The 20,725-nt window shown below is 36.4% G+C and overlaps 1 protein-coding gene across 1 annotated transcript; it reads right to left on the bottom strand.

The window, feature by feature from the left end:
* Positions 1-2,932: 2,932 nt before the first annotated feature.
* LOC148956348 (uncharacterized) lies at positions 2,933-18,292 on the bottom strand. The gene is made up of 2 exons (XM_089105706.1): positions 18,160-18,292; positions 2,933-5,256 (listed from the first exon to the last, which is right to left on the bottom strand). The coding sequence occupies exons 1-2, from the start codon at positions 18,184-18,186 to the stop codon at positions 3,076-3,078; spliced, it is 2,208 nt and encodes a 735-aa protein (XP_088961832.1). The 5' UTR covers positions 18,187-18,292; the 3' UTR covers positions 2,933-3,075.
* Positions 18,293-20,725: the final 2,433 nt, after the last annotated feature.

Genomic DNA, 20,725 nt, shown 5'->3' with positions numbered 1-20,725 from the left:
GAACTCTGTTTCCTTCTGTCTCTTTTTTTTTTGCTTTTCTCCATTTTTATGAGTAAATGTTTTACACACTATGTGTTTAATGTTTAATACTTTAATTTTATGGGTTTTGTTTCATGAGATCCCTCCTTACAGGTCATGGAGCCTTTGTGGGGTTTTTAAGACTGTACTATTGAATGTTTTTTGCTATTTTCTTTGGTTTTAATATACCCTATCTTATCTTGGCAGTTCAATCGGCTTAGAACTCTAAGGGATGGTTCCCTAAGCCAAGTTTCCTCTGGATAAGCTCCCAAAACGACCCATATACCTGAACACATCAAAAGACGTTACGCACCTCCCAATCTTCAAAATACGTTTTTCAGAATCGGCTTGGGGGATCTTGAAGAGCTAGAAGGAGCGCAAGAGGATTCGAGATATATTTTTGAAGGAGAAATGGGGGCATGATAAAATGTTTTGTCTCTGATCTGCCAAAAAAATTGTAGCTTTTAGCCCCCGTGGAACGTTTTTTTTTACGATGAAGTAGCAAGGTGACATCGTGAGACATTATGCGTCCTTAGGTTATCAAAATAGTGAATCTTCAATATTTTGGAAGAGACTTGGGGGATCGTGTTGAAAATTTCAAGGAGTTCTGGAAGAGGGAGCCGAAAGGATTTTTATACTGCATTAGGGGAGGAAGTGACGACCTAAAATATTTTCGGTTCTCGATCTGAATAAAAGTTTATCCAGAAAAAAAATAAAAAATAAAATCTGTTTACTTTAAAAGTAAGCCTGTGTTTTTTCTTCACTAGCAATGAGGTCCGAAGACGAGGACCGAAGGCCCAAGTTTGTCTGTCTTCATTGGTTTGCAGAGAATGTGTCCAAGCTAAAAACCTGAAATTTTCTACAAATAACCCTGTAACCACGAGAACGGAAACTGGGCTAAAGACATTAAAAAAAAGAGGGTAAACCGGAAATATGATATAATTTGTACTTTACTGAAAAGATTCTTTCAAATGTTTTCATTTTTATAACTTTAAGAAATCAAACATTAATTAAGATTTTAAGGAATAAATATCAGCATATGTGTATTAAACTGACAATGCACATTTTTTTCAGTAAATTCATTTGATTTTTTTTTTCAGGAAATTACAAATTATATTCTGGCTTTCAGAAAGCAGAGGGGTTTAGAACCCTACTCATATTAACTTCTGCTCGTATTGAGTTTGACTCAGTTATTTATTTTAATTTCTGTTTGTTTTGGGTTTCATGTATTTATTGATACTGATTTGATGTAGTTGTATGCTTGGTAGATTATTTGATTCTTTTTTTGTTCATTTTTGGTTTATTAGAGTTCTTTACCTTTTTTTGAAAAACTTATTTTGTGGGAAAAGTTTCTTTTTAATTAATTAAAAGTAAATACGTTATCAGATTACACTGGCTATTCACGGCAAATATTGAATGATCTTTCATTCGTCGCTTGTCTTTTATTTATTCGTCAATTTCTTCTTACTGTTTGAGAAACTTCAAAAGGTCAGTCTTTTTTCTTTTATCCCTTTACAGTGCAGATGGATTGATGTCGATCTAGCCAAAATATCTACATTACATTTTTGTGCTATTTACCGGCTGAAAATTATCTTCGTTGGTTCCTTGTTTCTTTTTTTTATTCGTTTCTTTTTTCTTTATACGTTTTATTAAATTTTCTTCATGTTTACTTTTCAAATACGGTAATGACAATAATCTCAATCCAGAGCTAAACCACGAGCATTATTTTTACGTTATTGATCACGAGGCAAACAACAATTATTACATCCACTAGCAAATGATAAAGGAGATCGACCTTGGACAAAACAGCCAACGCCCTACTTATTACTGAAACTATATATAAAAACATCTTACAGTTTAATAGAAGGCCAACTGGAAAAAAGATTCGAAGAACCCAAAAAAATGACGTAATAAATATCAGATTTTTCGCGTTTCCGAGAAATAAAACAATAATAGCAGAGATGATGAAAATAATGGGCACTATACATTAAACTAAATTCCTATTGCTTGCAATCTCTGAGTACCAGAGTATCTTTGGAAAGTTGCGTTAGACCTGAAACACACTTGGCGTTTTTTTTTTAAAGCGTTTTTTTTAGAGGTGTATAGCCAAGGCCGCATCCAGGGGGGGGGGGATAGGAGGTTTGTCCCCCCCCCCTCTGAAATGTTTCTCCGACTCGTAAAAACGTAACAAAAATGAATGTAAACAATTTTTTACCCGTTTTTTTTCGTGAGCTCCCCCAAAAAATGCTCTTGTAAAGCCCCCCTCCCGAAAAATCCTGGATATGATCCTTTGCATAGGATACTATTACAACTTAATTATTGGACGGTAAAGAAATGCTAGGTAAAAAAAGCCGACGGAAGCAATGCAGCCGTCCTTAGACAGTTCTGTAACCAATCTTCTTTCATGCCATTTGACGCTTATGCACAAGCTCATCCTTCCCTCAAAAAAGGAGCAAGAGCAAATAATGTTCCTGGGATCCGGAAAGCGATACTGCAGAAATTCCTATGATTTCGCCACTTTTTAGTCTCTTTTTTTTACCAACCTGTTCAGCCTCAGTGGAGCAATGCCACGGTAGCTTGTATAAAATAGCATTCCTGATTGAACCAACAATTAAGGCAATCTAAAAAATCATAAACAACATCCCTCCTCATACATCTTCTTGTAAATACTGAATGGCTTTCATAGAACCATTCATACGCTTATAATATTCGAATGTATAGTCACTGAAAGGCTAAGCAAATGAGGCACTAAATTAATATGAGAAACTAATGGTGCTTTCCAAAGTTCTAATTCTATATATCAATGAAAGCATGCATTGACGTAATTTAGGGGAAACATATTAAATTTATCTAAGCTTTAATTGTTAGAGTTTGTAATTTAGCAAATGCTACTTTTCAGTACGTACGAGAAAACTAATGAAAACGAGTACATTTAATTTCTAAGACTAGTTATAATTATAATTATTCAACATAGAAAAATAGATTCAACAAAATTGCCAGTAATGGCTACATTTTAACATTGAAATGGCTGAAAACCGAAGGCTCAAATAAGACGCGTTATCCCAAAAACTGTTCAATTTGGCCACGCGCTGCATTTGCTCTCTCTCCAGAAAAGCTATTGGACCTTTCTGGCCCATTGGAAGAAGAGGGTCTTTGGAGAGGTCTCTCTGTTCGTCCTTGATCAGGTACTCTAAATTGGAATTCTTGAGGCTGAAATCTAAACTCTTGTGGTGGCCCAAAGTTTGGGAATGGTGGGCCAAATCGTGGTGGCTGTGAGTTAAATCCCCCAAATGGGGGCCGCCTTTCATCTACCTGTTGTCGAACACTATCTGGTCTGAGTGATCTTGCATCCTCTGGTCTTCCATCGGGTCTAAAACCCTGTGGTGGTACCCTTGGACTTTGATTGGGTAATCCAGGATTTTGTTGTCTTGGGGGTCCTCTTAGGTCTTCAGGTCTAGAAAATGGCCGAAATGTTTCTGGCCTTGGGGCTATTCTAGGGCCTTCCAGTCTTTCTGGGCCCCTGGGATTGTCAGGTCTAAGTGGTTGTCTTAAATCTTCAGGTTTTACTGGCTCTCGTGATCCTTTGTCTCTCGAAGGAAAGTTGGGAGGTTCATTTAGTCTAAAGTTTGGAGGTCTATTTTCTGGTCTATTTTGACCTGCACGTGGATCTTCAAGTGGTCTGAAAGATGACGGAGGGGGTGGAAAATTCGGCCTTAGAGCCGCATTAAACCTGGGATCCTGCGTCCTCTGATCTCTAGATGGAAAATCAGACTGATCTGGCCTTTGAATAAAATTAAACTGTGGCTCAGGACGGAAGGGTATCTGGGGTCTGCTCGTTGTTGGTGGTGCAATTCCTTGGGTTGGTCTTCCTTGAAAAGTCCCAAATTCATTGAATTCCGGTGGTACTGGGCCAAAAAAGGTGAAAGGTGGTCTATTTGAATTTTGGGAAAACGATGGGGAAGGTGGAGGTACTACAGCTCCATCAGGGGTTGTCTGAGCTACCGGTTTTGGTGAAGTTGTTTGAATAATAGGACGTTCTGGAATCGATGGTGGTGGCCCCGGCCGAGGAAACACTTCTTGTCTGTTAGGAGAAAATGCTGATTCTGGAAACTCTGGCCTCTGAGGTCGTGCTGGAAACTCATTCCTTTCTCTTTCCGGGCTTTGGGTATCTAATTCAGAATCTGAAGATATTATAGGTCTGAAAGGCTCTTGCCGTGAAAAAGGTGTCACACCAGCGCCTGTATTGACATTGAATATTTCAGGAATTGTTGGTTGGGGAGTAGTGGCTCTAATTGTTTCATCGTCAATAGAAGGATTTTCAGTAGTAAAGCTGAGTCTAAAGGAAGGAGTTGTTCTGAAAGAATTCACTGAAACTGTAGGGGGGACAGTAGGAGCTGTTTGACGAGTTGTTTGAATTCTAATTTGGGGTCTATTTGGAAATGGTGGCCGGGGCTCTTCCACTATGGGAATTCCTAAGTTGAAATCTTCTCTCTCTTCTTTAAATTTTTTTTTAGATGGTCGTTTCTTTTTTATTACTTTTAATGGTCTTAGTGTTGTTAATATGACACGTTCATCCTCAAAATCATTGTCTTGTTCATCATCATCGTCCGTTAATATACACGGGTTTCCTTGTACATATGTAAATTCACGCTTGACACCATCGGGGTCAATGTAACCATATTTACCCCTTACAACACAATCAGTCCCACGCGTTTCCTCTTTAAACGAGCCATCAGCATTCTCATAACCGAAAGTAAACGATCCATCTGGATTAACATGACTAAATCTTCGAACAGTTTCTACATTTGGTCTTTCGTCTTCCTCTTCTGGTGATTCCGTTGTTATTGGCCTCACTTTGGGCCTAGTTGCGGTACCAACGATCTTACGTATTAGCTTCGGAGTAACAGTAGTCAATGTCGGAATTGTTGGTGTTTCTGTTGTCAGTAAGAGCTGAGATTCTGCATTTTGACTTTTGAATTGTCTTGCTATAGTAGTTATGAGGTCAGCATCTTCTTCATCAAGTTTCGATACTTCAACATCAGCAGTAAGCTCTTCTGTCTCTTTAAAGGGAACAGCTGTTGTTGTTTTTGGTACCAAAACACGTGTTTTCAAAATTCTCTTTCTTCTACCATCTGGGGTCAGTGTCAAATTCCGGGACCTCAGAAGCTTGGCTCGAACTAAAGTCCGACTCGATTCTTCTTGGCCTCCAACGACACTTAGACACACAAATAAAAGGACCTGAAAAAAGATTAATTTATTTAGCACCCTTGATACTGCGGATATCAGAAAAAAAGCCTTGAAAGTATTTCGTCGGGTAAAAGCTTTTAAGAATAAATGATAAAAGCTTTGTAGAAGCAAAATTGTATATTTCTATTTTTGAATTTTGTTCGTCAAGGATTCCAAAGTTATTCAATATATTGAGTTTTTGAATACCTTAACCCTTTTTCTTTTTCTATTGAAGTTCAAACCCTTTCTTTAAATGGTAGCATATGAAAATAATCAACGGAGAAGTAAAGAAAAAAAAGGAAAAAGTATTCCATTTTGTTCTTAACTAGTTATAAGTTAATAAGATAACAGAAGCATTATGTGTCTTCCTTGAGATTCACAAGCGTTCATAATTTTCTTTTGAGACTCTTTCGGAGGAAGGGGAGCAAACTCATAAAAAATCAGCGTAAAAAAAGAATAACATATATATGAAAAACTATTATATGGCAGTTCTATGAATACCTGCCAGGGAGAGGGAAGGCCTAATGTCTTTACAAATTTTGACATCAGGTCTATTGATTTTGGAGAACCGCATAATTTCGAAGCACACATAGTTGGTTGGGATCAAAATTTACATGTTTATGTTTCAAGTTTTGTACAAACCATACAGAACCTTCTACGTTTCAACAGGCTAAACCACCAGTTCTGGGTTTCAGATTATTTGATAGTTTCACAATGCAGGGCGCAGCAAATTTTGTCAAAAGATAAACACGTATTCTCTTTGAGAAAAGTATGTTGATTTTTAAATTAAAATCAAGTTGCCATCAAGTCATGGCTAATTGGAGAAAAAACAGAAGAAAAAGACAGATAGTCTATCATCCACCCATCCTAGGGCTACATTTCAAAGTATAGTTATCTTTCATTTTGATCTGGCCAGTATTTTTTCTAAAAAAGAAGAAGAATAAAAGAAAAAGGATGCTCGAATAAATAGGCTAAGCAAATAGGCTAACTATTTTCATAGCACTAGCAGTTTACAACTACAATAGTGATTTATTTTTCTCTTTTAAATGATTTCTCTATTCAAATAACAACTCAGGATTACGTCATAATGGGTCCTTTGAAAATTACTGAAATCAATCAAATATAAAATTCACCATGTTGCAACCGCAAAAAACTGATTCTTTGTACAAAAGTGGCCAAGCTCGTTAGGCTGGTATACAAGTCCATCACCATTACAACTATTGGTACTGGGCCTCAAACAATCGCACTAATTTGCACATATGGAAGCGATTATCAGTTTGTTGTGTATATGTGACCAGACAAGAGGGAGTACTACGCGAGATGGACAAACAGTTATTTGCAAACACATTTTCTTCAAATTTTTTTCTCTAAAATTTTCAAAAAAACTTGAGTAAAAACCAAGCCTTAACAGTTTTTACCGACCTCTTTTAATAGACTGAAACTACTCGTGATCCAAAAATAGTTTCTATCTCAAAAAATTATTGTCATTTATGCTTATGTTGCTCCATAAAATTAAACATTGTCATTACGCAGTTGAATGATTGGAAAGTTAATTGGAAAGTTGTAATTTTCCACTTGAGATTTTGAAAAAGGAGAGAGTACAGAAGTACTAGTTTCAAAGAATTAACGATGCAAAATGTTATCAGGCTTTGACAATAAAATTGCTATAATGATCCTAAAATCATTAGTCATTATTATTAGAAGCTTAAAGTAAACAAGCTGATTATAGTTACATAAATAAATCATAAACTAGTCTTTCCATTAAGAACAACTAAGTTGGTAATTCATCTCTGTTCAAATGCGGTTTAATGCATTATTTATGTATGTATTAACCTATATTTTAACCGTAAAATTTTTTTGTTTTGCTGAAATTAGTAGCAAACCTAACAGCCCAGTAGCGTCAATTGGAGGGGGGCCTACAAGATCTTTTTACTCTCCCCAAGGTTTAAAAAAAAATTTTTGTGGGGTATCTTCATTGAACAATTTATAAAAACGACAAGTTTGACCCCCCCCCCTAGATATTGGAAAATGCATTTCCCCAAAAATGTTCGCGAACTGACGCCACGGTAACAGCCCACAGTGTTTAACACAGAATAATCCATCTTCTTTTACTATGCTCTTAGAAGGCGTGTGTGCGAGATTTTTATTTATTTATTGTTTTGTCTCGCGAGGGGCCAAAGCCTTCAGAAGAACAAAGGATAGGTAAATATCGAAGAACATTTTAGAAACATTCGTAAAAACCATAACATTTTTTAGATGACATTGGCTCAAAGCCTTCTCTGCCTACACATATACAGTTTCACATATACTAAATTTTCAAAGAGGGATTAGAGGTTTTTTTTGTAGGGGTGATCAGGGCTGGATTTAAAGTTTTGACGCTTCTAGGTCCAAGCGTTTTTGCCGCTCTATTTTTGCTAAATTTTCCAGGAAATCCTCAAATATCCGGGGATAGTGGAAGCACTGAACAGATCGCAACTGATATGCCAAAAGTAATCAAAGAGAGAGGTGATAATACCCATTGTTTGGAGACATCTGACTTTTTATAAGTAGCTACGGAATTCCTGTGTTGTTTTGAAATCATTTTTCTGTGAATAGGCAGCGCAGCGGCAGAGTGCACCATGCACTTTGACGATAAATCGCATCAGTCCAGTTTTCGTTAAGTAAAGAATCACTCAGTAATAATTTATTGCGCCCACTGGCATTGTGCGCCGCTAGGCCAGGGCCTAGTGGGCCTATTGGTAAATCCTGGCCCAGGGGTGATACAAAGTGTGATGTCCAAATGTATAAGATTCTGTTCAACAGATACTTTGGATCGATCTTATAAGACCCCGTCATCCTCATACATTCACCTTGTTTAGCATATAACACAATGATAAAGTCAAGGCAGGATTTTGCATATTATTAGGGATGAAAGTAAACAAACTTCAATATTAATATTTATCGTACTGATCAAATGTAACATTTGTAGCGATTATAATAATCGAACAGGTAGCAAGCTGCAAGTCAGGAGCAATCTCATACTAATAGTAACCGAAACTAGGAAAAGAGAGTCCTGACCCCAATACATACATCAAAATAATCGGCTATTTATGATGATTCTAAATATTTTAAACTCCTCAAGTTTAAAGTCACCCACCAAAAGTTACGAACCTGAGAGAATTTGCCTGATTTTCAAAAAAAGTGGAAAACACAATCAAAAAGGCAAGTAATGAAGATTAAAACTACACCAAAAACTTTGCCATGCCAAAGAACACTAATGCAAAGGTTTTAAGCCCCTATCTACAAAAGCGCAAATTTCGTATTTCTCAGAAAATGACGATCAAGGATACGCTTTTATTTACTTATTTTTCACAGGGGTGGTCGCATCGAACCTATGATCCTTGGATACCAACAGAAGGTTCATTCAAATGAAACTTGTTTAAAATTATCAAAAATCTGTATATGGATCTTCTCAGTTTCAGATGCAGTAATGTCGCATGGTGGCTCATTTGTTTACAAGGATGTACGTAGTCCCCACGAATTAAACTCTTTATAAAGACTTTAATCAAGCTTCATATGAGGCTTGATGAAGTTATGTAGTCACAGTGAATTATAATTGCGCATAAGCTATTGTGGAAAATGGTCGACGGATCATCGCAGAAATAGAGGTAGGGGGGGGGGGTGAGTCCCAGTAGCTTCAGAAATTGCGTTTTAATGCTAAAATTTTCTAGAGGAGGGGATAGAAATCAATATCTGATCTTCCTTCCTTCCCGGGAATAATAATAATAATATATTGAAAACTCATCGTATACAGTAAAATATACAATGCCAGAGTATACAGAATAATAGAAAAGAGGAAGCAGAAAGAAAACATACTAAAAAATACTAGCAAAAACAACAACTTCTTCGAAAATAACAGCAAAAAACAACAACTTCTGGAAGGAAAAAAAAAGAAAAGAGAGACAAAAAAATGGGAAACAAATGGAATAATTAAACAAACAAACTTGGCCACTCGTGCTTCAAAATTACTGGTTTTATTTTTTGCCGGCTAATAAGTTTCTCAACAGCTAGATTTGGGTCGGCTAGGTTATAGCGCCGAATCGGAAAACATTTTTTGTCCGTGGTGGCAATTTTAGTAGGTACTAGACAAAACGGAAAAACAAAGAGCGAATTTTAGACTTTTCACGGTTTGCCAAGAGTTTCCAGAAAGGGGTCGCATATAATACATGTGGCAGAGCGTTAGTGTTGTAAATACTTACCAGTAGAGGACGGTTAAATCTCAGAGTAGATTTAACGATCAAAGCATAGGAGCTGGAAATTTGCCGGTCAAGATGTGGGAATAGGAGGGAGCGGAAATGCTGTAATGCTACCTATTGGCCTATAAAGGTACCTATTGGCAGCCCCAGATGTGTTTTTTTGTCAACTGGTTTTACTGAGCAATCACCTAGTGTGATATTAGTAGGAGGGTCAATGCTTCCAATTGTAAAACAAGACTTCCGAATTTTGGGAGTTAAATCTCAGACCGACTTTCTCGTAATTGGACTGCAGACATGAGAATATTTCTGAAAGGCGGTTAAGCGTCTGTCATCAGCATAGCATACCAGGGAGATGCCAATGGAACTGAGAATGCATGATGAAGGACAGCTATCTTGAGGCTCAATAACGTAGTTGTTGAAGAAATTGGAGGATAAAACTGTCCCCTGACGAGTACCTTTGCGGACTGGTATCAAAGCTGACCGTGGTGGTGGCGGAAGGCCTTTATCGGAAGGCAGCTTCAGTCGCGCGCGAAAGCGAGAGTAAAGATCACAGAAAGCCCGAATGATATTGGAGTTCATTCTTCTTTTAGCTGAGTTTAGCAACATAAGCGCATGAATCAATGAATCAAACGCACTCTGCAGGCCCAAGCCACCGATCGCTAGGCTTTCTCGTGGTTTGTTATCTGGGAGGGGTTAGGCAAGCTTCTGGTCCTTACTTCTGTCCCATGTGCGGGAATAAGGAAGATTTGGTTCATTTTGTGGGAAAGTGTAGTGAATTAAAAGATTTAAGGAAAGAATTATTTGGTGCTGAGGCTTGGGAGAGAGATGAGATAATACATTTATTAGCAAGGAAAGATATGGAAGGTATAAAGAGATTCGGAAGGTTCCTGACGATGGGTATAGAAAATAGAGAAAGGTTTTTTTTTGAAGATTAGGGATGAGGGGGATATTTCACTAGCTTAGATTATAGTTTTGTGCCAATTTATGCTTGTATGAAAGTGTCTTTGTTCTTGTGAACACGGCACTTTGGGCTTTTCTGTCAATAAATTCTATTCTAGGGGTGCATTTGCAACAACATGGAGAGCTTCAGCACAACCAATACCGCGTTGGAAACCGAATTGCCTTAGAGGACTGCAACACAGTTTCTGAAAATCATCTACGAATAAAAGTTCAAATAACTTGCAAAGAGAAGTAGCAATCGTGATTGGACGGAAAGAGGAGCATTGTATGGTAGTTTTTCCTTTTTTAGGAACTGGCGTAAGATCTCCAATTGAGAAAGTAGTAGGTACAATACCCTGAATGAGGATAATCTACATCAGGGGAGTTACGTGGCTAATGAGAGTGGGCCCGCCCCTTTTTAAATGGAGTGCGCTGGTTTCATCAATCCCGAAAGATAGTTTAGGCTAGAATTTATTTGGACTAAGCCTGTAATGTGCCTGATACGGGGCGAAAGCTCATCTCTTATTGTAGAACTTTGTTTTCTGTAAAAAAAGAAAAAAGAACAAAAGTGGGGGGGGGGGCCATGAACGTTAAAAAATCACCAGGGGGAAAAGCGCTAAAGGATCTTTGTTTTCAGTAAGATTTAAAAGGGAATATTTCGCGTTTTCAAATTTATATATATTTATTACTGTCTTTATATTTATTAATGCCTTTTTATTTCCCGAGAACATTGCCCCCTGGCAACCTTGACGGCGTCTAAGGGGGCCATCCCTAGAAAAAGATATGCTCGAAGAGTCACTTTGAAATCGTGGACGTAATAACCTCATAATTATTTTTTATATTTCAGACTCCCCCCCCCCCCCTTCAAAGAAATATCTGGAGGGGCGTGCCTTTTTAGGGATGATTATCATTCTCAAAATATTGCTATACGAATATCAAATTTGAATGTAAAAAAGGGGATCGAAGGCTGGAGTAGGAAGGAATTAGCGAGGATAACAAAATGGTTTTTCCTCTACTTCTTTTATTTCCGAAGAATATTAAAAGCACCTGTGGAGCATTTGATAAATATTCAGGCTTTTAATTTTGTGATTGGCTCAATGTGATTGACTGATTGGGTCTAATATTCAGCTAGCGCTAATTGGATCCAATCAGGATTTTTAAGCTAATCAGAAATTTCTATATAAAAAGAATCCGATTGGGTCAAATTAGCAATAGCTAAACATTGGTATTATAAAATCCCATTGTGAATGGGCCATTAGGAGGTGGAGTTGTGAATTCTCAACTGCAAAACAGATAAAATTCATTTTTAGTGAATTTTTGGGGTTTAGGCAATCACTCTACAATCAATTTTAGTATCTGAATAAATAGTGAAAGAACAGAATTGCCATTTTTTATTTTCGTTTCTTTATGTAGAACAAAAAATAATTACCGTCAGCACGGAATAAAAAAATGAGCGATAAACACGATTGCTAAAGAATGAAGTTCAACGGCGGTAATGATGCAATAGTGTTAGCTGTAACAAATATCGAATGCAAAATTTCAGAAAGGTCTTGGTGAATTTATCAAGACAGTATTCTTACCAGGTCCATAGGTTTAAACACTTTGGATTCCATCAACTTTAACATTATTAATTTTTTTTTAACTATATTCAGTTGTCTTATACTTCTGTGCATTGCAGGGCATTTTACGCAAAAAAAGCACTTCACAAGCTGCATATGCTGAATTTTTATTTTCCTTATTAATGCATTGAACTAAGTATAATAATAGATTTTTTTTCATACAATTCAACAATTCCTGTTTTTGTTCCCATCTTTCGTTGAATCAAATAACCTCTCTATTTCTTATATTTACAATTAGTTCTACCTTTTCCATCTATACAAACGTGTAAGGTATTTTTGCATCTTTCTTTTAATTTAATTTAAGCGTCAAAAGTTTAAGCATGGCATAATTCGCAAAATAATAACAAAAAGAGAAAACTCTCTCAATAGCGGATATAATCTTCATGAAAATTATATCGTGGAATCCAAAGTGTTTCAAAAACCTTGAAGCAGAGGTTCCGCACCCCAATATACGAAAATACGATATTTGATATTTTTCCCGATTAAGACAGCCAAGGATGCCCGTGTTTTTTTTCCCCTGGGGGAATCATTTCGAGTTAGTGGCCGTAGACTCATGGCCGTATCCAGGGGAGGGAGTTAGGAGTTTTGAATCCCCTCCCCCGAAATGTTTTTCCAACTCGTAAAAACGTAACAAAATCAATATAGACCATTTCTTTAGACGTTTTTTGAGGGTTTCTTGTGTACCCCCCCCCCCAAAAAAAAAATAAATAAATTGTAAAACCCCCTCCGAAAAATATTCTGGATACGACCTTGCGTAGACTATTGGAAGAGTCCTCATTAGAAAGGACGTTTATATCTCTAGGCCTTTTTTGAGCAACAAAAAAGAACTCACTACATGTAATCTCAGTTTATGCCATATTGTATTGGACCAAATAGGGTAAAATTTTAACAAGAGAAAATTGCACCGTAGCCAATATGTTTACAGCTATAAAAGGTTAATTTTATATCCCATTTTCACAGTTTCTACATCCAGGGTTGCCACCCCTAGTGATTTATCACTAGTTCTATTGATTTTTTTATGTTGCCTAGTGATTATTTTCTCGCTAGTGATTATAGTGATTTTTGTTCAAAACTAGTGATTTTTCTCAAATCTAGTGATTTTTCAGCTTATACCGCGTAGATTCATGATTCAATCGAATGAATCATACAAGAAGTAATTAATAAAAAAAAACGCAAAACGGTTATTTACTGCGGTTCCTTATATATTCCAGGTTAGCATTTATGCAAATATACCCTCTTTGAAACGTTCATATCAGATTAAGACAGGTAGACCTCACAGCGCTATCAGCAAGATGATACGCGAACTTATTTAATCTGAAAATTGCAAAACATTTATACCTATTGAAATTTTGACAAAACAATATTTTATCTTGATTTTCAGTCATCAGTTTCTTTTTCTCTGGCTTTAGTTCTGAAAATGCAATTCCTGTTATTTGAAAAGAATTTTAAGCCATATCAATGTTGTTTTTTTTTTATTTTAGGAAATGTATTTACATATCTTTAAGACCTTATAAATTGGGATTGAGAAAAGCTGTAAAGCTGAAAATAATTTTTTTTGTACTTCATTTAAGCAGAAGATCTATTTTGCAAGGTTTCACTTTTATAACACACAGATTTCTAAAGGTCATCTAAGGTCATGACCCTCTAGAGAAAGAAGGAGTGGAGATAGGTACTTCAAAATACTTTCCCATGACATACTTTAGCCTGTAGACCCATCCCTGAAAGTTTCATTTTCCTAACCTAACCCCTATCCAAGATAGCCTTAAGTAGCTAAAGTAGAATTTTACCGTTCTTCAAATTCTCTTATTTGTAACTGTAACATCTAATAAGCGCAGATAACGTCCTATTCTTTAAGTTTTTGGATTCACGTGCTAACATATCAAATAATTGGAAGCAACAAACTATAAGAATGGAGGGACACGGCTCAATTGTAATCGAAACTCTAAAAAACGAATTTTGATATCAATCGATATATGTTGGATTATTATGCTGATTCCAAATATATAAGATTCATTAAGCTTAGTACTACCCATAAAAAGCTACGAACCTGTAAAAGTTTGCCTGATATTCTTAAGAGGGAGGAGATACCCCTGAAAGTAAAATATTTTTTAATAAAATCACACCCTGAGAAACAGCGTAACAGAGAACCCTACTGTACAGGTTTCAAGCTCCTGTCTGCAAAAACTTTTAATTTTTTTTTTTGCCAGAAGAAAAATCACGGATGTGTGTCATTTTTATTTTTCCAGGGGTGATCGTATAGAACCAACAGTCCCAGAACATCGGGAGAGGGCTCATTTAACGGAAACCAAAATTTCTAGTGCCCCTTTTATTTGACCAAAAATATCAGAGGGATACTAGCCTCCCTCTGACGTCAACCTTTTCCCTAAAATTGATCGGCCAAAAGTTTAAGATAGCCATTTGGCTTAGTATAGTTGAGAGGTTCCAAAACTATACCTTAGGTTTAGCATGACCCTCTGCAGCCTTTGGGGATAGGTCTGGATATAAAAGTATGCTAAGAATAATTTTCCATGCTTAATTGTCGGCAAGAAATTTTACAGAGGGGGGGGGATTTTCAGTAAGGATTGAACTGTCCTTGAAGAATTGTAAAGAGGGGGAGGGGGGTTCGGGAGAGGAAATTTCCATGGGGGAGTTTACCATGAGGGGAGGGAATTTTTACACAGGATGTGCCAGATTTACAGGCATTATTTGAAATACGATTCGAAATTAAACATAAGAAACAAATATTATTAACTGAAAGAAAGGAACAACATGAAGGGATTTCCCCCCTCTTCAATACCTTGCTCTTTACGCTAAATTTTGACTGTTTGTCTAAATTCTTAAGAACGACTCCTGAAACACAAGGGCTGCTTAATTAGCATAGGAAGTTTTTTTAAAAGTGCTAGAAACTTTAGCGTCAAGAGCAAGGTATTGAGGAGGCGGGGGAGACTCCTTCATATACGGATTACGGAATAATTTCTGTTCATTCGAGTTTTAATGTTGCCCCTTACTTTCAGTTGAAAAGACTTTTTTTTTAATAAATGTAGAATTGCCTCTAGTAGTAATACCACGCTGACTCATCTCGTTATTTTCACTTTTCTATACATTTTTTTAACCAGCCCTTAAAAAAGAATTGTCATAAATATACTAAAGATTATTACTGAAATTAATCGTATTTCATGCAACACCAGCGCTGCTTGTGGGACATTAATCACTGTATTGGTATGCTGCTAGCTGCCCGAACTATCTGCTACAAGCAGAATAAAGTAGATTCGAACAATATATGTTATGTTCCTCACATTTAGAAATTTTGTGTGCACATATAAACTGTATCACACTATACTCTTTTCCTATTGTTATCAGTATTAACAAGGAATACAAGGAGACCAAGCTTCGCTTGGTGCAAGAAAGACATAAAAATGATATTCAGTGTACCCTGGAACTTCCTGAAATGTATACCCCAGATAAAAATGAGGAGATAGTTTTCAAACTCTGATCGACATCCCTGGCAAGTTTTAATTAATGCAAGGTTTCTGCCACAATGGTGCCAAGAATTTTCAGATTTTCTGGATATTCTTTATCAAACAATGTCAGATGGGTAAGTAAATAATTTTAACTTTATTTTTGAAAACTGAAAATGGGATGTAGTTAATTGTGGGAAAGTAATTAATTGGGGAATAATTAAAAAAATTCCAGGGGAGAATTTTACCACGGAGGAGACTATCCACAGGGGTGGAGGGGGAGAGGTAAATTTCTGGGGAACATTTGTTCGCGGAGTTTTATCTTTGGGCAATAAAAGTGTTGTGTTTTTTATAGTCTAAAGCATTCTCTAATGCATGTAAATCGATATGTCAAAGATCCCTCAAAATGGGAAATTCCTAGTGTTCTTGTGGATTCTGCAAAAAAGTGGAAACAGGATGTACAAGACCAAAATGTGACAACAACAAACTTTGTGAGAACCTGCCTTTATTGTTTCTTATTTTAGTTTGTAGCCTATGACATTTATAAATGAATGAATATATAATTGAAAACTATGCTGTTTGACAGTGACGTAGATCCAGGTGAGGAGCCCAGGCTCTTTAATACCTTAAGTAATAGAATGAACAATCGTTAGCAATAAACAAAAACGCATTGGGAGAAAAAGATTTTCTCTGGATATCTTTTATTAAAGAAGTAATATCAAAATTTTCGAAACTTGGGAAGGGTGGGACAAACTTTTTGCATGAAGATACAAAAAGGTCATTTTCAAAATTGTTATTATTTCCCCAGTAATTACACTAGCTCAACTACAGTAAAAATAAAATAGTTGCTATGTTTTCGGAAAAAAAATTAGGGTTTTGAATCGACAAGAAAAAAGAAAAGAAAAAGTAAATATTTTGATTACATCACCGATAACAAATTTTCAGTGATCGGGTTATAAGCCAAAGGTGCCAATTTGGGAAAACACATGGAGGAAGCAAGAAATTTGTTCTGTTATCTACATAAAGATGCGAAAAGACATTTTTCAAAGTTCCAAGGGTATTTTTCGCTTGAGAAACAAAAAAACATTAATCTAAAGTTATTTTTCCAGACTTAAGGGGGTAGTTTACCCCTTTACTATAGCTGCACATGTATAGAACATGGTAAGGAAACATATCACTTGTTAATTAGATTAATAAAGAGAATTATAATTCTAATGATTTCTAGTCAATAATCTAGTGATTTATGAGCTGATCTAGTGATTTTTTTTTAAAGAATCTGGTGATTTTTTTCACCGGATGGCATCCCTGCATACACCCATGTCGTGGCGCATTCATCGTAAATATACAGGCAGTCCATACCAAATAAAAGGTTATTTTAGGCAATAGTCTTTAAGCCTAATTTAACATATTCAAATAACTTGAGGTTTAATTAATACAGGGCAAATGTATATTTGCATACTACTATGTGGGAGTTCAATGATTCATTCTTTGGGGCGATGGAGAAGGGGACCTGAAATCAAAAAACTGTGTTTTGGCCCCACAATTTCGAACTGTTTATGACCAATACGGAAGAGGCGAGGAGGGATTTACTCTCTTATTCTCTCTTCATTTTTAGGAACATACTTGGGCTAAGCCAGAGGGGTGACAGCTCCTCTATTATTCCGCAAATACTTTAACTGTAAGACTAAAAAATATATTTGTGCCTATAAAGAGGGAGGGTGGGTGGATATCCCATAAGAATTAACTGAAATGTTTTTTTTTTCAAATGACATAACAGTGCGAGATTACGACTTAAGACGAATAGAGATTGTCGTATATACAAGGGAATTGTTACCACTCATTGTTACCGCTCGCTACTTTTTATACTAAAATAGAAGTTATGCTTTATGGAGAGTATCATTAATATCTACAATACCAAATATATCCTTAAAGCATGGTTATGCAAAAGTCAAACTGGCGCAAAGAGGGAGTAGAGCAGTTGAGGTTGACAGCAGCCCACTCTTGTTTATGGTAAGCTTTAATATGGAATAAAAAAACAAACACAAATTGAAAAAAAATTCAAAGAAAAGCAAAGTACAATCAAAACCTATCACAAACATAAATTATCTTGCATATGAGGTGGGTTGCCATACCATAGCATTGTGATACAGAATTCAGACTTTTTGTCAGATTGATCTTGCGTCAGAGCATTCGTTCTTGAGAGAAAAAAAAAAGAAGCACTGAGAGAAAAAAAAAAATCAAAGAGCGGAAGGCTGAGGATGGTGGCACCCTCCTCGTTTGCAACATTATCTTTTCTTGTTTATGTTTTAACATGCTCTTTTTTCATTTGAGAAAAAAAAATCAAGGGAAGTACTATGCATTTTAATCTTTTATTGCATAAATACAGTTTTTATTCCTCTGACTAGATAAAAAAAAGTTCGATATCTTCCGTCTCAGACATAATTATTCAAAGAACTAACGGATTAGGCATGAGGAGTAATACCCCAAAGTTCAGAATAGTTCCCCCTCCCTTCCGGTGTCAAGGAAAAATCCTCGCAATACTCGTGTCTTAGCTTTACTTTTTCAAATGTTGTTTTATCATTAGTACTGTTTTTACTGAAACAAAGAAAATTATGAACATAACATGAGTTTATTCGGAGAGAAAAATTTGGATGATAAGCCTACCGAGCAAAGTTGCAATTTCCACTCCATTTTTGGCAAAAGCCAAATTCAATCAAATTTGGCAACAACGTGCCCACAACACACAAAGCTTCTGAGTAAAACATTTACTACGACAAAACACTTTATAGGACCACGCCCAAGTTGTATTGAACCTCGAAAAATATACCCGCAGCAAAAGATTCTGGATGTTTAGGGTGGTACTACCAAAGGTAGCTGTACCAGGCCTAACTTAAAAGAACTATTCATCAAGTTTATCCCTGACCTTAGTTTAATAATATTTCATCAGTATGTACTTCTCGTCTTTGGGACTTAATACACGTTACAGGGTATTTCGAATATAGCATTGCAAGGGAATAAAAAAAAAACAACAATATTATAAGTTTTTGTTTGTATGTTTGTTTTATTTGTCTAAAGTTGATTCGTCACCTCTCATAAATGGTAGTATCTCGACGGTGGGTAACCTCAAAGTTTTCGTTGGACCCGCATATAAAAGTAACTGAAACAAATCAGGTAGAGTTATATTTTTTGGAAGAGGGGGCGGCTTCCAAGGTAGGACAAGTTAATATTTATTAATTAACAAGAGATACGTCGACATAATTATATACAAACTTATATACTAAAAAAAAACTGCTAAATTTTTCTTTAATAGGGAACGGCTATTCAAATATTTTTATTTATTGTTTAATAAAACCTTATTAAACAATGCATGGCAGCGAAATATAATTAGAGAGCGACCCGTGCCAATTGTAGCCCAAGCTGAAGAAAATCAAAATTTGGAAACAAAATAAACATGAAAAGTACGTCCATTTTATGGCGGTTTCAAACATGTAAATTATATTTTAATGCTGATTGCGCGATTGCACATTTATTTTTTAAAGAGGCATCGAACAAGAAGCCGTAAAGTTTTGGGAGGGATTCCATTCAAACGGAGATTGTGAATTCTAGTAGCATATTTAAGACCCGAAAACGACCAGAGGCCAACAGCGCAAATGATCTAGCGCCCATTTCCACCCATAGGGCCCATTACCGTCAAACATGGAGTCAAATCAAGCTTCCAAGGTGGCAATTTTGATCAAAGAAATCCGTGATTGACGAACTCCTTGCCCTCAGTCTTCCTAAGTCATCCTAGACTTACGATCAGGAGGGCTCTTTCGAATGGAAATTGTGATTTTTAGTATCTTTCTAGTAGGTTGAAAGTGATTCCAGGAGGTCAGGACGGTAGTAAAGAGGCCCCCTTCTTTCCTTTTTAGCCCAGGGTCCTATTGTTTCAAAACATGATCTGAAGATCGCCAGATCATTAATTAAACTTTAGCGGAAAGAGCCGGAGGTCAAGGGACAGTAGCTACCCTCACAAAGGTACTGCTTTTTTGTAATTCAATTACTTGTGACGTGGATTTGGTATCTTAAACAAAACAGAGCACTTTTCCTAATCTAAATGGACGATCAGAGGCCAACAGCGCAAATGATCCAGCGCCCATTTCCACCCATGGGGCCCATTACCATCAAACATGGAGTCAAATCAAGCTTCCAAGGGGGCAATTTTGATCAAAAAAATCCGTGATTGACGAACTCCTTGCCCTCCGTCTTCCTAAGTCACTTTAGACCTACGATCAGGAGAGCTCTTTCGAATGGAAATCGTGAGTTTTAGTATCTTTCTAGTAGGTTGAAAGTGATTGCAGCAGGTGAGGACGGTGGTAAAGAGCCTCCTTTTTTTCTTTTTAGCCCAGGGTCTTATTGTTTCAAAACATGATCTGAAGATCGCCAGATCATTAATTAAACTTTAGCGGAAAGAGCTGGAGGTGAAGGGACAATAGCTACCCTCACAAAGGTACTGCTTTTTTGTAATTCAATTACTTGTGACGTGGATTTAGTATATTACACAAAACAGAGCCCTTTTCCTAATCTAAATGGACCTTAAGATACGTTCCAACAGTAGCTTACAAAGCGTGCCAAAGGAATAATCATTTGTATACCTCTCTTCATTTTCAATTTTGGTGGAACTTTGCTTTGGAACATCTTTAAGAGTAGAAAGGGGGGTCCGACTCCCGTACCCACCACGTGGTTTATGGTTTTCTCACTGAGAATGAAAAAACAGAATTTTTCTCACTTGAAAAAACAGGAATTTTCTCACTTTGATGGATGTTTTCTTGGACGGTTATGCGTGTTGGTCAATTTATTTGATGTTTTTCATGGATGTCAACAGCAATTCATGTCTGTTTTGTGTTTTTTGTCAGTGAGAATGAAAAAACAGGAACTTTATCACTTTAATGGATGTCAACAGTAATTCATGTCTGTTTTATGGTATTGTCAGTGAGAATGAAAAAACAGGAACTTTCTCACTTTAATGGTTGTTTTCTTGGATGGTTATGTGTGTTGGTCAATTTATTTGATGTTTTTCTCGGATGTCAACAGTAATTCATGTCTGTTTTATGGTTTTTGTCAGTGACAATGAAAAAACAGGAACTTTCTCACTTATATGGATGTCAACAGCAATTTATGTCTGTTTTATGGTTTTTGTCAGTGAGAATGGAAAAACAGGAACTTTCTCACTTTGATGGATTATTGAGTC

This window comes from Artemia sp. Qi Xiang Cuo, chromosome 1 (assembly GCF_049724085.1).
Source record: "Artemia sp. Qi Xiang Cuo chromosome 1, ASM4972408v1, whole genome shotgun sequence".
In the NCBI taxonomy this organism is placed as follows: Eukaryota; Metazoa; Arthropoda; class Branchiopoda; order Anostraca; family Artemiidae; genus Artemia; species Artemia sp. Qi Xiang Cuo.
The sequence above is the reverse complement of the archived record's forward strand: the minus strand, read 5'-3'. Positions and strand labels throughout refer to the sequence as shown.

Coding starts and splice junctions, on each gene's coding strand:
- LOC148956348 (XM_089105706.1), bottom strand. CDS start 18,186: ATGGAGTGGAAATTGCAACTTTGCTCG. Junction 5,257..18,159: donor GGAAATTGCAACTTTGCTCG/GTAGGCTTATCA, acceptor ATCTTTTTTCAG/GTCCTTTTATTTGTGTGTCT.